The sequence below is a fragment of the Trachurus japonicus genome, chromosome 17 (assembly GCF_045865225.1).
Source record: "Trachurus japonicus isolate A0001 chromosome 17, Traja_1.0".
Taxonomy (NCBI): Eukaryota; Metazoa; Chordata; class Actinopteri; order Carangiformes; family Carangidae; genus Trachurus; species Trachurus japonicus.
The window spans coordinates 28,782,148-28,803,469 of record NC_140923.1 but is presented as its reverse complement, the minus strand read 5'-3'; the positions used below and the strand labels follow the sequence as shown (position 1 = coordinate 28,803,469).

The 21,322-nt window shown below is 42.5% G+C and overlaps 1 protein-coding gene across 2 annotated transcripts; it reads right to left on the bottom strand.

The window, feature by feature from the left end:
• Nucleotides 1-1,887: 1,887 nt before the first annotated feature.
• On the bottom strand, nucleotides 1,888-21,045 carry exoc3 (exocyst complex component 3). Of its 2 annotated transcripts, none has more exons than XM_085804808.1 (16): nucleotides 20,915-21,045; nucleotides 18,256-18,475; nucleotides 16,489-16,708; nucleotides 15,908-16,080; nucleotides 15,502-15,714; nucleotides 13,348-13,526; nucleotides 13,103-13,219; nucleotides 10,315-10,432; nucleotides 9,969-10,094; nucleotides 8,362-8,462; nucleotides 8,127-8,237; nucleotides 6,593-6,734; nucleotides 4,507-4,629; nucleotides 4,260-4,421; nucleotides 4,052-4,173; nucleotides 1,888-2,277 (listed from the first exon to the last, which is right to left on the bottom strand). In XM_085804808.1, the coding sequence occupies exons 2-16, from the start codon at nucleotides 18,397-18,399 to the stop codon at nucleotides 2,073-2,075; spliced, it is 2,256 nt and encodes a 751-aa protein (XP_085660934.1). In that variant the 5' UTR covers nucleotides 18,400-18,475; nucleotides 20,915-21,045; the 3' UTR covers nucleotides 1,888-2,072. The 2 variants fall into 2 exon arrangements, with proteins under 2 accessions (XP_085660934.1, XP_085660933.1); XM_085804807.1 differs by having other exon boundaries at nucleotides 18,256-18,453; nucleotides 20,901-21,041.
• Between the last annotated feature and the right edge of the window lie 277 nt (nucleotides 21,046-21,322).

The following is a 21,322-nucleotide window of genomic DNA, read 5'->3' as shown; positions in this document are numbered from 1 at the left end:
GACACTATTTTTTCTCTGTTTTAGACTATGGAGATGACATCTATGGAAGAGCTGCTAGTTCCACTTTGATTCCCCTGGATGCTGTTTACCACTCAGCTTTACATTTCATTTCCAATGATTCATATACTCATCACGGCACTCTTTATCAAAATGTCGGCTGGTCATTTCTGACAGTAAGGGGACAACAGCATTGGTTTTTATCCATTTTTAAAGCCCTGTCACAGTTATTGTCTCCTTATGTATCATCTCTGTTAACTATGAAATCACAAAACATTGGTACCCACTCACAGAACTGATTGTTGGGTCATATTCCATTCGTCAGAACTGAGCTGGGTAAAACGTCCTTCTCTCACAATGCACCACATGGGACCCTCTCTCCCATCAGTACAGCAGTCCAGAACCCTTGTCTCAAACCTGGTTCATGACTGTTTGACTGAGTTAACTTTTCTTATTTGTTTCCGAATATTTTCTTATGTAAACTCTCATTCTTCTTTGCTGTATTTGTTGTTCTGTAGACAACATCTATTGCACGTCTGATGGTCGTCAGTACATCCTGAACACTGTATCCTATTTTGTTACAAAAAATACAGCAAAAAAGCATAATTACATTAATATGGGACCAGCATGGGATACTAAAATATTGTTCATTTACTGAGAAGAGTGTCTCTGCTAAATCTGTGGTTCAATTTCCGGACTGATATATCACTTTATTAAATATTGATTGAATTTGACATTATTTTTATGTTAACATTTTTAAATTATGTTTTAAATTGAACAACAGAGTATATTAATTCAAAATACCTGAATCACCTAATTTAATTGAGCAGTTCTTTCCCATTTTTCTCATTGTGACATAGGCGTCACATGGTATTTTTCCTGACTTTTTTAAGGCTAAGGCCCGATGTGACGTATATGTCACAGCAATATTTTCTTAAGTTGTTTTATATGAGTTTCTTCAAAAAATGAGGTCAGAACAGGTTAAATACAACAAGGGACATGTTATAAAAGGATTTGCATTGTGAAATGGGTGGTGGCTTATTTTATTGACAGAAAGCAAGCTTTTTAAAAGTAGCTGCCTCTGTGAAATGTGCCAACTCTGCTGGCCACCATCTTGGAAATGTTGTCATGGATAGAGAGATTCACAGAGAGTCATGTGACTGCACCAGGATGTTGAGTAGATGTCACTTAGGGACTTCATGAGTTAAAAGTTCAACATCAATATGTGTAAGGGGCTTTCCAGGACACTTGAAGGCAGTGTGACACCCGTGTCACCGTGGGTCCTTATGGGTTAAAAACAAATGTAATTTGCGATTGATAAAGTGTGTCTTGTTTATTTATATATATAACAGCCATAATTTATGGATATAAAATCGGTTGAGATTCATAAGTTTCTGAATTTCTTCGTTTGTATTTCTTCTCAATGTGTTGTATGTCTACAATGTCTATGAAGTGTTTGCAATTACGTCCGACAGCTTCAGTGTGGGATGAGAGCTGTGAAAGGGATCACATTTTTAGCTTTTATATGGAGTGATGGATGTAAACTTATTTTTCTTTTAGAAAACTTTTGTTTTTGCAAACTGATAAATGCCATTATTCATTCTTGCAAGAAAACCTACCTTTCATGTGGCTTTGACATCACGAAGGAAAGCCACAATAATATATACATATAACAAGATAATAACCCCCTTTTTATTGTTTGTTTGGGGTTTTTCTTTTTTTGACACCCTGTTGGGTGTGGAGAACATGTTTATGAAATGTTTGTTTGTTATATACATATATATATATATACTGTATAAGATCTACTGTGATTTATCCTGTGCTGTGTAAGAAGAAAAAGCAGGGGACCCGTTCCTGTGAGGCTGTAATGAGGAGACCGATCACAGTCACTTTGTACAACTACACTTTTATTATTCCGTTAAAGCAGACATGGGATCAGGGTGAAAATAAAATTAAAGACTATGGACAGAAAACAACATGTTAAACAATTAATAAAGTGTCTGGAAAAAAGAAGTTCGCTTTATGTATCATGTTTGAAGGTGCTGAAGGTGGAAATGGTGTCTTTGTGGATGGCTTCATTTGAGCAGCTTTGCAGTCGCCATGGAGGTCATGGTAGTCATGGTTGTCATGGTAATGGTGGGCACAGTGATGTCTTTGAAGATGGGCTGCGTTACGCCGGAGTAGGACACTTTGTTCTCACTGAGGGTCCCGATGATCATCTGACGCATTTCCCTGCTGGCATCGCCGCGTACCGCCAGCAGCGCCTGGATGTGCTCCTCCCTACGGTGAGCAGGAAGGACAAAAGACATTAGAAACACTTAGCTATTGTGGCATCAGCCTGCTTTATGATTATCCACTGAGACACATTGTGTAATTGTCGTTGTAATCAATATGATTATTAATGGCTGCATTCTATTTAGATGTTCCATTTTAGAGGTCAAGTTCAAAGCTAACACTACTTTAAAGGGATAGTTCAACATTTTGGCAAATTGGCCCATTGCCATAATCCCTATAGTCATACCAGTAGGTTCGTTACCTTTAATTGTCAGTGCAAGCTGTTTTTAGATCAGCGGAGCAGAGACGTGAGCTGCTCAGAGCTACGCTACAGAGGAATATGGTATTGCTGGGTTTCCCCCATCAAACAACTCCAAAACTCTCTGGTGGACAAGTTGTGACCTGAACATTCACCACGCTATAAGATAATAACGTAGAATTATGTAACATTACACAACACACGAACCAAATACTCGGAAATACTTGCACTTTTTTTAAAAGTATATTTTTGGGGCTTTTTCGCCTTTAATTGAAAGCACAGTTGAGAGAGAGACAGGAAATGGGGAGGCAGAGAACTTGTCCACCAGAGCGTTTTGGAGTTGTTAGATGTGTATTTGATGAGTTTGATAGGGGAAACCAGGAAATACCATGAGCCTCCGTAGCGTTAGCTGAGCAGCTCACGTCTCTGCCCCACCGATCTAAAAACAGCTTGCATGACAATTAAAAGTAATGAACCTACTGCTAAGACTATGGGGATTGTGGTCAGGGTTTTTCCTGCGTTCAAAATTGCGTGGCGGCGGCCTCCGCCTTATTTTGTGCCGCCCCCAGCAATATGCAGGGTTTTTTCTGCATTATAAATTTTGAGGCGGCCGCGCGCCTGAATCTTGATTGAAAATCAATGTAGTTCTATGGAAGCGGGTGGAAGGGGTGCGTTTGATTTAAACTCCGGGCCGGGCCGCAAGATGACGTTGACGCGCTGCTTGTGTGCCCGCGGGGGCGGGGCTCATTGGGGCTCCGCTCCGTTCAGACGTTGTGCTGAGTGTGAACCAACGCACCCCACCGGCGCAGAGCGAGAGAGAGAAGGAGACGCGGTGGTGTCCTTTGCTGCTTGGTGACTTCGGGTACCCGTAAAAGCCGACTCTCAATTTACTGCCTGTCCCAAATATCCGAGGTTACCGTATGAAGTTGAACAGCTTGTGTGTCAAAGACACCAGAGGCTACGAAGCAGGATTTGAGCTTATCCAGGTAACTTAAGGGTTAACACTGGGTGTTCCGTACTACGACGGTGGTTCACTTCTTACCGGGATGAATCTCCATGGTAAGATGCTGAACGACTAACCTGGTCCGGAGCAGGTTATGTTCTCTTGGAAAATGACGGGACAGTGAGCGCACGGCATGGTTCAATCATCTGACACAGGTTTGTCAGTTTGTCGCTCCCTGAACACCCAGGATCCTCTCACGATCAGCGCTCCGAGTTTTTTTTTGTTTTTGACACTAGTGTGTGTGTGAGATATTCACACACCTAACTCATACACCAAAATTACATGTGAGCAACAGGCCAGAGGAATATAATGTGATTCCTGTAGAGCCAGTGATTTTATTTAATTTTAATCCCAGGAACTAGCCTACTGTATATGCATTGTCACGCAGCAATATGGGACTACCCCCCCCCCCCGCTGCCGCCTCAGCTGAAATTTTGGCCAGGAAAAACCCTGGTGGTAATAGGCAAATTTGCCAAAATGTTGAAATATCCCTTTAAACTACAGGCTAGTTTGTGTACCTGATGTCAGGATACTTGGACACCAGTGTGGTGACCTCCAGGAACAGCAGCGTGGGGTCAGTCAACTTAAAGACTTCCGCAATGGCAGCGATGGCACCACAAAGCCGGTCCGTGTCTTCACCCTGCACGGCAACAATCAGCCAAGATTAAACACAACACACCCTGCAACCTGAACAACGTTACAGTAACCATGACATCTGAAACTCACAGCGGCCAGTTTTCTGAAGAGGAACTTGAACTGATCGGCCTCTTTGATCATCCTCTCGGCTCCCTCCCTCCTCTCGTCTGCGTTTTTGAAGGTGATTCTCTTCTGCATCACGGCTTTGATGTACTCCACCACCACCCTGCGCAGCGCCTCGCTCGTCATCTCCTGCAAACACAGAGCAGCCGACACGATGAAGCCACCTTCCACCACGGGTATTCAAAGGTTTCATACCAAGAGCTCTGTTCCCTACCTGGTTGTAGGGTTTCTTGATCTTGTTGAAGTCGTTGAAGTAGTCCTCCACCGTCACGCAGATGGTGTCCACGGCGTGAGAGCCTGTCAGCCACTTCCTGGTCAACAGCTCGTTCAGGTGATGCTGCCAACGACATCCACATTTAATCAGTGATGTGATAAACTTCCACCGACTAATCTCATTTAAACTAGTGCTTCACTGTGTGAAGGCATCTGTAGCACATTATCCTGTAGTGGAACCGGTGAGTCACCATCTCTGGGGACACTTAGGTCAGGAGTTTGAAAGCCCAGGATCCAGATGTTCAAAAGGTGTAATCTGGATTACACCGGATTTTAAAATCCCTTGTTTGGCCACCCAGGATCACGCTATCCGTTTTACTTCTATCGCAGTTGTTCAAAGCACAGTCTGTGTCTGAATTAGTCTGATCCAGATACAATTCAAAATGACCAAATCCAGATAACTATGAAGGTAGATTTGTGTCTTTATTATTTAAAAAAAAAAAAAAAACTTACTTCAACCAAAACAAATATTTTTCACTCAAAAAACAAAACAAAAAAAAAAACCTTTTCAATCAAAGAAAAAAAAAAAGTGTAGTTGATTGAAAATATATTTTTTCATTGAAGTAATTTTTTTTGTGTTTGGACCATATTATGGGTATGTTTGTGTCTTTATTATTCAATCCCAAAAAATATCCCTTATCAGAATCATCCTAATTTTTTGGATCAAAGTTATCCTGATTCTACAAAAGGTTTTGAACAACACAAACTGAGGGTTTGATCCAGATTAAATTGGATTACATGATGTAATCTGATCTCAGAATCCGTTTTTAGTTTTGAACAACCCTTTTTCAAGATTTGATCCAATCCATTTATCCAAAATCCGATCCGATGACCTTTCGAACAACTGGGTCCAGATGTCCAAAGTCCTGCTTCAGCAAATATTCAAAAGCCATTAACACAACTGGTGCTGTAATGCTCCCAGGCTACTTTGACTCAGACTTTGATTATTGCCACCAGCCGCTATATTTAAACCTTGGTTCACTGCCAATCAGTCCAACGCGCTGCACCAAGAGCAGCAACAAAGACTGGGTTTATTTTTAGCAGAATCAATGTTACAGCTGATGTTAAAAATACAAGATACTTCTGTGTTACGGTTAGACCTTTATCTATTCACAGAAACTGTACCAATCTGCTGGTGCAGTGTCTGTCAGGCTTACTGTGTGTCAGATATCGCTGAGTACGTGTCTCATATTGAGTTTCACCTTCATTGTTCTATGTGAAGCCTAGATTGTAATGATTGTAATTCTTTAAAGGCTGCTATAGATCTCAGTCATATTTGCCATCTTACCCTCATTACCAATTAAATTCTTAATATAAGAATATAAGAATCTGTTTTTTGTCACATTTTTGTTAAAAGGCGAAGGGCCTTCCTCTTTAAAATGTTGCAGGCCGAGTTTATTCTTGTGCTGGCTAAAATTAGTGAGAAACCAGCTGAAAGTGTTTCAGAGTTTCATTGAAAAGTTGGAGTCTGGAGTGCTGAAGGCTCCATGTGACATGCTTCAATTGGTGATGGTGTGGTTTTAAAATGTATTTTGGGGTGTTTCTGGTGAAACAGAACTGTGCTGGACAGTTGACAGTTCTGTCTACAGTCTGTCGCCCAAAGATGTTACAGCAGAAAAGGGCTGGAAATTACCAAATCTATGGGAGTGTTGTGTAGCTGGTCTGAAGCCAGACCACTAAGACTACTGCAGAGTCATGTGACCCAGAAGATAGTGCTGTTTGTGCTCTTCTCTGTGGCAATTTAAAGCCCAGTGTTTGCAGGTCTTAGTGGGTTTTTTTGATCAGTGGACAAGGGACTTGTCCTGAGCACATGTGAGAACACATCTGGCACATCTTGTTAAGTCTTTGTCAGATTTGGAGAAACTGATTCATGTTTATGTTTATGTTTATGTTTATTAAAGACTCCCATTAGCTGCTGGACTTGTGTACTTTGTAAAAACTAAGAGAACAGAACAGCTTTGTTATATAGTACAAAAACAATCACAAACAACCCTGAGTAAGGCTCGGCACAGAAAAGTCTCTTTCACCTCCAGGTCGAGGAAGACCTCGTCCAACAGGAACTGGCATCCCTCCTTGGCCACTTCATTCAGAGTCCTCTCTATAGCAGCATCGCTGTCTGTGGGCTCTGAGGACTGAGTGTATTTCCTCTTCAGGCTGTTGATGGACTCTCTGAGGAAACACAACACACGGTTCTGATGGCAGGCGTCACAGTGCGGTGCCCTGAACTACTCCCTGTGCACGAGCACAGTGAGTAGTCACAGCTGTTGTAGTTTCACTCACTGGGAGACTACACGGTGGTTTCTCACTTTGACTCATGGCGTGATGTCACCCCTCTTCCTGTGTCATCTGACACTCCCTGACTGTTTATGTAGATTATTTTGCAATAGGGACTGACCAATATCATATTTTCAGAGCCGATACCGATATCCATTACTATTAATAAAGGAAACTAATAACCCATTTTTAGAACTGATATTTACAGTAAAAATGAAATGTTGATGTTAAATTTTAGAGTAACACATCTGGAATTAGACTGAATACAGTATACTGTTTATTTGTTTTTTGTAAACTGCGATTATCTGTGATAAAAAAGGGATAGTTCAACATTTTGGCAAATTGGCCCATTGCCATAATCCCTATAGTCATAGCAGTAGGTTCGTTACCCTTATTTGTCAATGTGAGCTATTTTTAGAACGGCGGAGCAGAGCCGTGAGCTGCTCAGAGCTACGCTACGGAGGCTAATGGGATTTCTTGGTTTCCCTCATCAAACTCATCAAATACACAATCCAACAACTCCAAAACGCTCTAGTGGACAAGTTGTGACCTGCACATTCACCACGCTGTGAGACAATAACGGAACGTTACGAGACAGAGTTGTTTTCTAAGTAAATGCAAAATGCTTGCTGAAAAACTGTCCCTGAAGGCAACGTGCATCAGCGGTTTTGCATGAATTTACCTCTAAAACAACTCCATCTCGTAACATTCTGTTATTATCTCACAGCGTGGTGAATGTGCAGGTCACAACTTGTCCAGCAGAGCGTTTTGGAGTTGTTGGATTGTGTATTTCATGAGTTTAATGAGGGAAACCAAGAAATCCCATTAGCCTCCGTAGCGTAGCTCTGAGCAGCTCACAGCTCGGCTCGGCCGTACTAAAAATAGCTTGCACCGACAACTAAAGGTAATGAACCTACTGCTAAGACTACAGGGATTATGGCAATGGGCCATTTTGCCAAATGTTGAACCATCCCTTTAAAATACATTTATCTTATTGGTTATCAGTGAAAGAAAACAGCCAATACCAATTATTGTAAAAATGTAAAAATGCTGATATTATCGGTAATGCTGATAATCGGTCTATCGCTATTTTTCAAGCTCAGTTCCTTTATTTGTCTTGATCAACTCTTTCTTGTCCTTACATAAATGAAGAAAAATATTTCACATCTGTTTTAAGTGACAGCTGCATAAACAACCACCAGGTTTGTTTACATGTTAATCAAACTCCACCTGACATCATGAAGTCACTGACTGACAGTGTCAACACGGGCTCATGTACAAACTCACTTGAAGGTTTGGCAGTTGTTGATGATGGCGATCATGTACTGCACATAACACTGAGGCATTTGTCTGTCTCTCAGGTGCTCCTCTTTGTAGAGCATTGCCTCCTCTCTGTACCTGCACACAACACACACACACACACAATATTAGTAATTCTTCTAATACTGACTGGAATGATTCTAATCAACTGAAAACAACTGTGGGCAGTCTGGGTTTTAATGTTGGATATGTTTTTATCCACCTGATGAGGAAGGAGTTCATCTGCTTCAGACACAGCTTCAGAACCTGCTCTTTGAAATCTCCATCGATCTGTGCTGCGACCTGCAGGTTCTGTTCAAACATCTGAAGAAGAGAGACATGGACATGGATGAGTGAAGCAGGAAGATGATCAGGAAGCAGACGGAGACAGTGCCTACTTAACATATGTCTGAGTGGCTCGGTGTTCACAGATGTATTCAAATCTAAGGACACAAATACTGGAGCTGATTTACATAAGCTCAGACTGTATGTAGTGATGTTCAGACAGAAACCTGGGACCAACGACTCCACAGATCTCAGCTTATAAACAAACCCATTTGCTGTGGTGATGCGGTCGCTCTTCTTTTAGCTCTGGTTTGAGGGAAATATCACCACCCAATGATTCAGGTAAAAACCCTGAACAGGTGAAACATTTAGAGCAGCCATGTGTACGGTGGCTACAATAACAACTCATTACAGAGTTCAGACATAACACACCCAATAGGTGACCACAGGCCAGTGCTCATTCGTGATGCAGCTATTAATCAGGTAGCTACATATAAATACCTAGGCGTCCATATGGACAACACGCTTACATGGCAGGTGCACATTGACAAGCCAGGGTTTCCCACAGCGCTTTCCTGTTAAGGCGGCCGCCTTAACAGGAAAGAGCTGCCGCCTAAACAAACGTCTTAAAAAAAATAAAAATGTAGCGATATTCGCCGCCGCCCCCCCCCTGTCGGATGATCGCCTTCATTCATCTCTGCATCCTCTCACACACATACACACCACAGAGAAGCACGCATGCATAACAGCAGCGCAGCGCGGGATGAAAGCGAAACTTAATTCGCCCCCCCCCGCCCCCCCCGGACGATCGATCCGCTCGCACCCCCCCCCCCCCCCCACAGACACCACCTTAACTAACAAATTTTCTGGGGGAAACACTGCAAGCTTTGCTCCCGACTGCAGCAAAGAATGTATTTCCTGAGAAGACTCAGGCTGTATGGTATGAACAACAAGATTATGTTTTTATTTTACCAGGCGAGTTTTGAGAGTGTCATTCGATACAGCATACAAGTATGGTATGGCAATACCTTGGTATTGGCGAAGTCTAAACTGGCACGTCTGGGCGGCTCAAACCGCCATGAAAATCATAGGGAGGGAGGAGCAGAACTATCTTAAGTTGCTATATGAGAAATCACTGCTCAGAGAAGCACAAAAGATTTTTAACGACCCGACACACATCCTCAACTCAGAATTTGGTGTGCTGCCCTCAGGTCGAAGGCTCAGAGTCCCCCCCCCCCCCACATCAATGCCTGCCTGTATGTCTGGTCTGATTTCATCAGGTCATTATGGTTGTTAGAGCAGAACATTAATTTGACCATCATGTCATCATCACTATCATTATCAGGTGTGTAGTATCAGAACACAATAATGGCATTAGGCCAGGCGTTCAGGCCGAGAATTAATGCTAGTGAGTCGGGCCGCGTCAGGTTTGAAATGTATGGCTTGTTGAGAACTCTAGTCTCTGAGAGTCCCCCTTGGACATGAAGCCCTGACACACTGAAAATCTGGCATGTGCGCATGTGAATGTGTGTGTGTGTGTTGCACCTGAAAGACGATAGCAGGCAGTGTGGTCTGGTAGTATCCGTCCTGGTCGGCCTCGGGCTCCGTCTCCTTCTGCCAGTCCTTCTTGTCTGTTTCCAGGGCCTTCCGCAGCCAACCCGTTATATTAGACTGAAGATACACACACACACACACACACACACACACACACACACACACACACACACACACACACGGTCCACAATTAACAAAGACAGATTCTAACATTGTGCCAAACCACTGGTTACTAGACATGTGAGGAGAAGGTAAACTGTGAGGGAGTTTTATCACGTTGGTGTTATAAAAGCTGGTGATGAGCATCTCTGACAGTGTGTGTGTGTGTGCCTCTTACTGTGAAAGTCTGCACGTATTTGCTAAGCAGGTCGTCCACCACGTCCTGTGGCAGCAGAGGCTCCAGCTGGTTGATGTCACACTCTGACAGGAGCTCAGGATGGCCCATCATCTCCACACTGACACACACACACACACACACACACTGTGATTATGAATCAGTAACATCTGCAGGTGCCTCTTGAAGTGTGTGAGCTTGACACACACTATGACTTAATGAGGCGTGCAGAAGGTGAGGATGTTGTGACTGTACTGAGGTGACACACCGGTCATACACACACGTCGCCTCTACAGTCAAGTCAGCTATTGTTACTTCTGAGGAGGGACACTGGTTGGATATCAGGTTGACCAATCATATCAGAGACAGAGTAGGGAGTCAGACGCTGCTCGGACGGGTTGGGAAACAACACGTCAGTCATTCGTCGGCTCTGCCAGGTGTTGAAATACCTGTTGCGTCACAGTGAGGGTGTCGGTGGAGAAGTGTGTGACTCTGAGGAGTTTACACACCGAGGGAGGTTACCATGAGGAAGTACAGCCCAGACTACTCTGTGAACATACACTGAAGAATCACCAGAGGATTTGACAGCGCAAAGTAGAAATGCGTGAGCACCAAACTCATCAAATACACAATCCAACAACTCCAAAACGCTCTGGTGGACAAGTTGTGACCTGCACATTCACCACGCTATGAGATAATAACAGAACGTTACCAGACAGTGTTGTTTTAGAGGTAAATGCAGAGACTGCTTGCTGAAAAATTGTCCCTGAAGGCAACGCGCATCAGCGGTTTTGCATGAATTTACCTCTAAAACAAATTCATGCAAAACAGCTGATGCGCGTTGCCCTCAGGGACAGTTTTTAGTAGTCTCTGTATTTACCTCAAAAACAACTCCGTCTTGTAACGTTCCGTATTGTTGAAGTCACTCTGACGAGCAGCCGTGTCTGGAATATACAGTAGTTCTGGCTACTCATTTACCTTGAAAACAACTCTGTCTTGTAACGTTCTGTTAATATCTCATAGCGTGGTGAATGTGCAGGTCACAACTTGTCCACTACAGCTTTTTGGAGTTGTTGGATTGTGTATTTGATGAGTTTGATGAGGGAAACCAAGAAATCCCATGAGCCTCTGTAGTGTAGCTCTGAGCAGCTTGCGGCTCTGCTTCGTTGTTCTAAAAATAGCTTGCACTGACAATTAAAGGTAACGAACCTACTGCTAAGACTATAGCGATTATGGCTATGGGCTAATTTGCCAAAATGTTGAACTATCTCTTTAAAGCAGAAGTAAGCGGAATGTTTGCATTAATATAAGTCTTAAATACTCAATCGGCTGACAAGAAGTTAGCCAAAACGACCGGATCGCTTAAGGGGGGTACACACATAAAGATTTTATAAATCTCAACCGATTTTTTATCTGTGAGAGACCCCACACATGAAGATAAAAAATCTGTGATTGAACAGTTTTGATCGTATTGTATGTGGTGTGCTGCGATATTCCAAACACAGCACACCACACACATAAAGATTTTTCAGAATCTTGACCCTCCGCTCAGAAAACTCAGAAAGAGATCCGCGGCATCACCAGCGATACCAGGGGTGTCGTTGTAGCTACTCTTTCGGGTCTATTTCCGGAATGGACAATGAGAGCGACGTAATTTTTTTTTTATGAAAGCGGCACACTTCAGCCTTTACAACGATCCCATCTGTGTGTGTCTGTGTGTCTGTGGCTCCGGACGCCGAGCAGTCAAGCGGCTGTCCAATAGGGACCCGTGCGCTGTCACATGACGGGCTGTGAGTGGTGGTCACATGATCGTTTAAACATGGTTGCTCTATTGCCGGCTGTTGCTGTTCTGCTTTAATGAAGCTGCAGCCACAGCAGGTTAGACTTCTCCTGCGATCTATGCGAGGGGGTCGGCTACAGCAGGACCCTCACAGAACAGCAGTTAATTAAAATTATTAATTAAAAAAAACAGGAGCTAGTGGATGATGGTCAGAAGCAGAGACTACTTTGATCAGATTGTCCGTCTACATCGATCTTGATCTGAACATCGACCGCCATAAACCACCCATCTTGATCAGAAAGACATTGGTTTCCCAATGAGCCTGTTCAGATTAAAAGTTTCCAATCGACGTGTTTACATGACACAGTTTTATTTGGATCGGCATTTATTCCTATTTTATTCCGATTATTTGTGTCCATGTAAACATGGCTATTGAAACAAAGACTTGACATTATATTATATTTATTTGAATTCAATATGATTTCAACTTACACTTGTAACAACACATAATTCTACAGTTGTAACCAAGTGGCCAAAATTTTCAGGATGTGGATGAGTTGCTGTTTCTCAAATACAATAAATACATAAAGACACAAAACCATGCCATCATATTGACAGTGTTGCAATATAAAGCAATATAAGGATACTGGAGAAAATTATTGCTATATTCACTCTATTCAGATTTTTCAGAAAGAAAGAAAGAGATTTCTCTCTAACCCAGAGCCAGGCCCCTTCATATTACTGACTCTACCAAGTGACGACACCAACACTCTCCTACACATGAAAAACCCTTCTCACTTGCTTGCAAAACCTTAGTCACCCAGGTGTTGCAGGCTAGCCAGAAACCAAAACTTTATTCATATATTCTGGTTCTTCTTCGTTTAAAGTCACTTAAATTACAACATGGACTGAAGCGGACATCCAGTAGCGAACAGCACAGCACAAACCATACAACACCAGTGTACTATGATACCCCTAATATGGACGCAAAGTGTGTGTGAGTGTGTGTACCTCTTATATGTGTTGAGGACCCATGTCAGCAGGGACACAATCTCATTTGCCTCCAAGTCTTCAGCTGCCAGTTCTGTGACTCTTGTGGACACAGCATTGTGGTAGAGAACGAAGAACCTTGAACAGACACACACACAAACACAAACCTGTGAGACAACACTTATCTGAGTGTGTGTTTAACTCAATACTTTGTCGATCAGTTCCCAGGATGCACATGTTAGACAGAGAAACACTGTTTTTGTTACCTGTTGAAAGTGTTGTAGTGTGGGGGGAAGCACTGCACCATGAGGTTCTTGACCACAATCAGGTCGTCCAGAACGTACTTCCTGGTTATTTCTAGGAGACGGACCAGCCACATCTTGTCGGCCTCTCTGGTCACAGACTGGGTTCCCTCGATGCGAGTGCTGACTGTTCCCTCCAACACCTGCAACACAACCAGATATTTACACAACTGTCTACTGCTGGGCTTCGTTCAGACTGATCATGTGGCAGCTGGCGTCTGTAGAGCAGCATGGTGAATTAACATGTAGAATATGAATAAGGTGCAGAGGTGAATGAGTCTGAGCTCAGAGTAACAGACACAGATTCCCTAAGCTCTGATGTGAATACAGGTGGGGCCAGGGCAGTTTTTACAGTAAAATTACATCTTTTCATTGACTTTTAACTATTTTTTGACTATTGTGCAAGTTACTGGACAGTGCAACTAAACTAATACATATAAAATATATAAAAAATAGGCCAAAGAACATCTGGACAGATGTGTGCAATTTTGCCAACAGGATATTTAACAAGAACGTTGACATGCTTAAAGCAGGCCTACACTCAGTTGCTAAACTCATATATTATAATGGGTTTAAAAGGTTGGAGAAAAAAAACTGAAATGAAAACTAAAGCAGAAGTAAGTGATATATTTGTGTTAATATAAGTCTTAAATAGTTATATCTTCCGACAGCAATCACTTACATAGAGTGTTTGGTCTGAAACACGGGTCTCTCAGTCACTCTGCTCTGCTCTGAGCCGAGGAGAAAACATTTATCGTATCCTACAGTTTTTATCCAATGAGGAGAGAGAACGGCATGCAGGGCTGTGTGTGCAGCCAAGGAACGCCGTGAATGTGGTGACGTAGCGACGAGGACTGTTATGGTGCGTTCAAGGAAACTCGTATTTTTCCGACCGTGAAGTGGTACCAGTTCGATCTGGTACGAGTTCACCGGTCGGAAGTTACGAGTGGCCGTTATAGTGACTTTCACCGGTAAAACAGGTCGGAAAAACACGAGTGGGTTGCCTGAAACGCTACAAAGTCGTAAGTTGTGACTTGAAGCTGTAATTTACGATTTCAAAAGCCTGCCTGGAACGCAGCATTAGCGAAAACGACTGGACCACTTACTTCTGCTTTAACTCAAATAAATCAGTAAATCAAATAAAAATGCATTTGCAAACAATAATCTATACAAAATAATATTGTTAATGTTAGCCATAGAAAACACTGTGCTACCTGACCTGACCACCATTGGTTGGATCAATACTGTAGAACTAAGTTAGAGTTGCCTCATTGGCCTGTTTTTCTGTCTCTTTACAGCCTGCAGTGTTGACAACATAGCAAATCTTTGACTATAATATTTCATAGACACTGTGAAACCAAAGCCTCATATTCCTAAATAAGAATGCTTTCTTAGCAATTTTGGCCGGTTAAATAAAGGTCAATGACGATGATGATGATGATTCATTTAAAAGAGTTCAAAGCAGCTTTTTCCGAACGTCAAAAACGTAGCCTGTTTTGCCGGTTTTGCTCTTCCGGTGGAATTTTATGTTTACGTTTCCATGGTTTCAGTAGTCGCGGTAAATGCATTTATTTATTTATTTTTTTTTTTCCAATGAAAATCTGTAAAAAGCATGGATCATCACACCAGCTTTTAACAGTGGATATCACACAAATTGACATCCGTGTTAAAAGCCAGCGTTAACAGATCCATACATTTACCGCAACTATGACAACGACTGAAAACCATGGAAACGTAAACGTATAATTCCACCAAACCGGCAAAACCGGCTTCCGGGTTTGCCCATAGATGACGTTCGGAAACTTGTGGATAGGAGTAGAACTACTGAACTGGACTGTATGAAAATAGGAAGAAAGGAGGAAAGAAGAAGAAGAGAAGATAAAAACACACACAGTCAACAGGATAGCAGCCAGACTGGAGAGTCAGAGGAGGATGGGAAGAGTCAAGGGGAAAATTGAGAAGAAGAATTCCAACACAAGGAGGAAGAGGAGTTGCATAAAGACAAGGACGGAAGGAAAAGAAGATAAAAGATGGAGAGAGAGAGTAAAAAAGGGAAGAAGGTTTATATATAAGCAAGAAGAAGTGAGGAAAAATATTTCAAAAGATCTCTGCTCTCACCACAAACATCCTGTCCTTCCACCGTTTGGGTCGGCCGGGCGGGATGAAACCCGTCTGCTTCTTGCGGTCGACCATGCGGCGGTCGATCTTCTCCTCCCGCTCGATGATGCGCACCACAGACACCAGCATGGTGGGGTCGCGGCGCACGGTGACCATGGACCTCTGCAGTACCATCCACAGCTGTTTGGCCAGTTCATCGGACAAACCCTGAACCTGGAAGAAGAAGACAACGACGCTGAAAACCAGCTGACTCCAAGCTTTGAGCTGGACCATCACTACAACGAGGAGGAGCGTCTTTCAAAATCAACTACAACTACAGAGTCAGAAGGCTCGTGTCAGTCAGTAAGTATGTGTTTCTACATGTTTTCAATTCGTTTCCATTCAGTATCCTTCATTCTGAGCTTACATCTTCGAAGTAGATGGAGATGAGGTTCATGTCGCTGGTGTTCTTGCTGTCCATGCGGTACTGCTCGTACATGAGGTCGTCGCGGGAACACTCCAGCTCCATCAGCTTCCTGTGGGCCTGCAGCAGCTCCGCCTGCTCTATGAGCTGCTGTGTCTCCTCCACGATCTCTGGGACTGCACACACAGTGACAGAGACACACACTTTTACTGAGAGTCTTTGAACATTTTCTTTTATATGCTGGTCTTTCTCTCAGTCAAATCAATATTTATTTATAAAGCACTTGTCATGCATAAGGTGCAGCACAAAGTGTGAATGTAGGTGAATGTTTTCACTATCTATTCACAGATTCACAGTGAGTTTGTTCTCATGCCCTCAGACCGGCAACGCAAAACAAATCGCTATGCAAATTCTTTCATTCCTTCGGCCATTAGGCTGGTAAATGCAAAAATAAAAAAGCATAACAAGCAAACCCCCCTGATCTTGGTTCTGGCTGATCCCGATCCTGAGTTCAGCTGTGACAGAACAGGACAGGTAGACTGTGGACACACACAGAACGGTCCTGCAGTTTGACCTGAACTCACCAGAGAAGATGTTTTTGAGGTTTTCCACAGCGGAGGCCAGCTGACTGTGCTGAACCACAGCGTCCTTGACGTCTTTCAGGTTCTCAATGGTGTTGATGCTCTGCCTCCAGTCGTTGCTCACGTCGGCCAGGGAGCTCTGGATGTCTTTGACGTCCAGCAGGGCGCTGTGCAGCTGGGTCAGTCCGGTGCGGACGCCGTCCAGCTGGGACTGGATGGCTGCCTGGAGAACATTAGAGGGCATCAAGAGATAAACACTGTGAGGGAAGTTTTTCATCGGTGTTCTTTCTTTGTGACAAGACTGTAGGAGCAACAGACCGCTGCTCCCACGCTGCAGAAGGAACCTGCACTCTGGACTCTTTATTTATTCTTGACATTATTGCACTACTGTTCTGCCTCCTTTGCACAAGCCGCTTTTTTTTTCCCATTTCACTCCATTACCTCACCCAGTTGTATTTATAACATTTTTTCTACCGCATAATTTATACAAGCTGTACATTTACTTATCACGATTATTATGCATTAATCATCTTCTGTACACCAATGTATACAGCTCACCTCTGGTGTAGCTATAAGAAAAGCAGTATGCGGCGGCTCATAGTGGCCTACAATGATGGACTGAGGTTGTTGCTTCAGGTGCCCATGTGGCACAGTGCGAGCCAACTCTTTGTTAATTTAAATGTACCCAATTGTGAAGCACTTCTAAGAAATTTAATGTATCGTTTTATGTGCCGCCTGGATGACTCGGGGAACAGCATTATTGGGGCTTTGACAAGCCCTGATAGGAGCTGCTATAGGTATTCCTCCAGGCTTAGAAAACACTGGTGGATAGCCTGCTTATGAATTATGTGGGGAATTGATTCTCTGTCTGTGCGTATGTCTTTTTCTCTCTCTCCTTCTTAAATCTGTTTTAACATGTCTGTTGTTGTTGATATGGACCGCTTGTTGTGTCTGCAATAAAGATTAATAATAATAAAATCAATTTCTTTTAAACACCATGAATGTGTGAAATCAATTGTTTACACAAAATATTTAAAGTATCTATTAATATAGGACCAATTATTAATCCCCCACAGGAAATGTTTCAAATATTAAAGTCATTAATTGTCATCTATACCAAATATTTTGATTTATTTTAATCTTTTTTATTACAAATGACACGCTTACATTTCAGCAACAACAATTCAGTGTTACGTTAGGTACGTACATGTAAATTTACCAGTATCTGTGCATTTACCTTTACTTTGCCGACATATTATCTTTTTTTGGAAAGTGACGGTATTTAGGAATCTTTACGATTAATTAATTGTGGCGTTTAATACCGCAATTAATTATGAAAACAAGAAATCGTGATATCCCTAGTGAATTTCTTTTTCTCTATTTAAATCATTTTGTACATAACAGTACATATTTTTGTTGACATATATGTACATAGTGAATGTCAACAGTGAATTTTATTCCTTACTTTCTTTACTTGTCCTGTACTTCTCTGCTACTGTGGCAAGTGAATTTCCCATGGGTGGGATCAATAAAAAAGGCAAATGTCTTTACATCAATTAATAACAATGTGGGATGTGATGACTAATACAGTGCAGCAACTGTAAACCTTTCACTGGTTAACTGTTATATTAATGCATTGATACTAACTCAGCATTCTGGGGGGTAAAAAAATCCAACGTTGCCTTTATCGTCTCCCACAGTGGACAGATCAGATGTGTAAATTGAGGAGTGCAGGACTGAACCCCACTGTGCTGTGTGTTTAAACGTCACCTTGAGCCTGGCCTCCACCGAGGCCTTTTTACGGGCCTCTCTTCGTCTGTACTGCTCCACCTTGTCCAGCTGGTCCGATCTCTGCAGCATCCCCGCAACACGCTGCACCGCCGTGGCGACCGCCTCCCGACTCGTCTCCTCCATAGTGTTTCTCAGCGATATAAAGTACCAGTCGTATCCAAAAGCTTCATGCAAAGGCTGAGGGTGGAAAACACGGGCAGTCACACACAAACACCAACAATAACAATGTTCTATAGTTTTAAATCACATATGGCAATGTCGTAAATTTGTTTCAAATGACAGTTCCAGAAACTATTATATTTGATGACAGAAAGACTATAGGTCTTTATTTAACGACACGACACACTGATAGACAGTTAGTCAAACTAACCTTGTAAAAATCGTCAGTTAACAGATCCATCACACATGACAGACACATGTTAAGAGGGAAGACTTTTGTTCCTGATGTTTATGTGTTTAATATCTGTCTTCAATTGGAAACTAAACGGTAATTCACCTGATTTACAGATTTAAGCCACGACTATCCATCAAATAAAATGAATTTCAGGTTGTTTCTGGCTTGATTAAATTAATTTGACTAATTAAATTCCATCCAGCCCTTTTTGTTTACCTTTCTGATACATTTCAAAGCCCAATACAATACAGTTCACCTGCAAATAAGTGACTGTAGGCCCAGTTCTACAATCAAACAAGGTCTTACACATTCAAAATGGTTTGATAGTAGAAATAAAAAATAAAAAAAGAGTATTGCTGATGCTGTGGTTTACTGGTTTACTGCCACAGTTAGATCAGTATAGGAAACAGTGTTGTCTGACTGGCTGTTAGGTCAATGGTAGTTGTTCTCTACAGAGAGATTGTGGCACAGTAAAATCCACATCATGTGGCTGTTTAAAGTCCCCCTCCCGCGACCCTTTTCGGTTATTTTTAAACATTCTCTGTGGTCTTTAAATTGTGATTATGAAGTTTTTAGCCAAAATCACAAAACCTGGGCCATTTCCCAGGGCTCTCCTTCTGCACAGCACCAGCAGCTCATTAGCAATGCACCTCTGGAGAGTGGGCGGAGACTGCGCTGCCACGCTCAGCTACCCCCTCGCACTGACCCCCGCTCGCTGACAGCTGGACATTGTACAATTACCGATTCAGCAGGTTTAGCGTAAAACTGCACACTAGGATTCAATCCCAGACTGGAACATAGTCCTTGCTCACAGTGCAAGCTGCTCTACCAGGTGAGCTATACCTGTTATACCTTGACACCTACATCGAGCTGTCAAGCCTTTCACCTCTGAGCCAGATGCAGAGAGGGGCGGGAGCTTGTAGCGCTAGTGCCCTCCCCTGGAGTTGTGACACGTCAGCTCCAGTCTCCCTGAAACTGTCAGTTTGCGTTTGCCATTGGTTCACAACAATTTGAAGGCAGAAAAACTCAGAAATGCAATTTTGCACTTCATTTTCTGCTGATATGTCCTCTAACACAAGAAAAATGCCACAGGAACATGTGAAAAGCACGAAAAACACGATTTTCATGAAAGGGGGTCTTTAAAGGTTATAAGAACTTATTTACATCAAGTTAATTATTCAACGTTTTAGTGGTTTCTGCAGTGAGTGTGAGCCAGCTGACTGCGATGGTGAGCCACTCATATGAAGAAGATTAGAACCCGTATAGAAAAATGTACCAGCTTTGTTGGGGTTATAACGGCCCCAAAAAATCTAATCTAGCCAATATAACTGGACATAATTGTTCATGCCCATATTCTGTTCAGAAACATAATGAAAGAGCCACAAGGCCAACAAACAATTTTAAATAGTTGGTTCGTCATATATATAAGGAGATAGTAGTCATATCATCAAGTTAGTGGCTAGGGGGTAAAGTTAAAGTAGCCACAGAAATGTGTTGGTAGAATTTAGCTGATCTGAGAACTGATCAGCTTTTCTCTTTCTGAACCAAATTTGGTCTTTACATTGTATTAATGACAAGGTGTGGTGTGCTAGTTCTGTTCATAAGCAGGCAGGTTAACTGTTAGCCTTGTCATAGCCTAGCTAAACTGTGTCGTTAGTTCATCTGCCTCATAAATAGCTACACAGTGTCACGTGGTGTTATGATTAATTAATAACAAGCATTCCTGTCAAATTAAACGTGTTTATCACGACAACTGATTAACAGCAAAATACACTTTGTTAAGCAGAATGGTGGCAAATGACTGAATGCCTTTAACTACTGCAACGAATATAAGAGATCTTTTAATCAACGTTAATCTTCAGTTTATATATGAGACACGGTGGAAACCAGAGTGAAAGCTGGGACACGACCAGCTGTCAAACTGGTGTCAGTGTAGCATCGAGCACCGATGGTACAGACTAGTAATGATGATAGCCTGTGAGCTAACGGTGAGCTAATGTGACGTGGTGTTTTATTTAAGCAGCACAACACAGCAGCCTGTCAGACTACTCACCGAGACTCACAAAGAGTCGAATAAAAACTACAGTGAACCGTGTAAATGAACCTGTGTTCACTCCCAGCTCGACAAACATATTAGCATAAGCTAAGCTAACAGTCTAACAGGAAGGGCTAACCCTGCTTTACTGCAGGTGAAACAGGGCCATTATATAAACACAAGGCATGTTCTTACCGAAAGCGGTTAAGGACTAATCGTAGTAAAGATGAAATACATATCTACTAAATATAAAATCAATATTTGTAACGGACTGGTGTTGTTGTGGCTCCACTTCCTCCTCCGAGCTCCGCCCAGCAGCAGCTGATTCAGTTTTCTGTTTTCTTCTTCTACCGAAAGTAATGGAGTGGTGCATTACCGCCACCTAACGTTGCCTAGGCGACCTCTGGCACGAACACGGCTCTTTAAACGGTCGGCCACAATGATTTTGTCTTTCCTAGGCCAGGGACCAGGTCCATATTGTTAAAGGCAATGTCATGACCATGTAATATTTATATCTTAGGACTATTGTCAATCAATTGAGTCTTGTAGGAAAAAATGTCAGTGATAGGGAAAGAGAAATAATTAGCTGATGGTGAGGTGGAAGCTATTTTACAAAT

What these genes read in the sequence shown, in the direction of transcription:
- exoc3 (XM_085804808.1), bottom strand. Translation starts at nt 18,399, where the DNA reads ATGGAGGAGACGAGTCGGGAGGCGGTCGCCACGGCGGTGCAGCGTGTT. An exon ending in TGCCTGCTATCGTCTTTCAG is followed by an intron (nt 8,463 to 9,968) that starts GTGCAACACACA and finishes TCTCTTCTTCAG; the next exon opens with ATGTTTGAACAGAACCTGCA. An exon ending in AGGTCTTCCTCGACCTGGAG is followed by an intron (nt 4,630 to 6,592) that starts GTGAAAGAGACT and finishes TGTCGTTGGCAG; the next exon opens with CATCACCTGAACGAGCTGTT.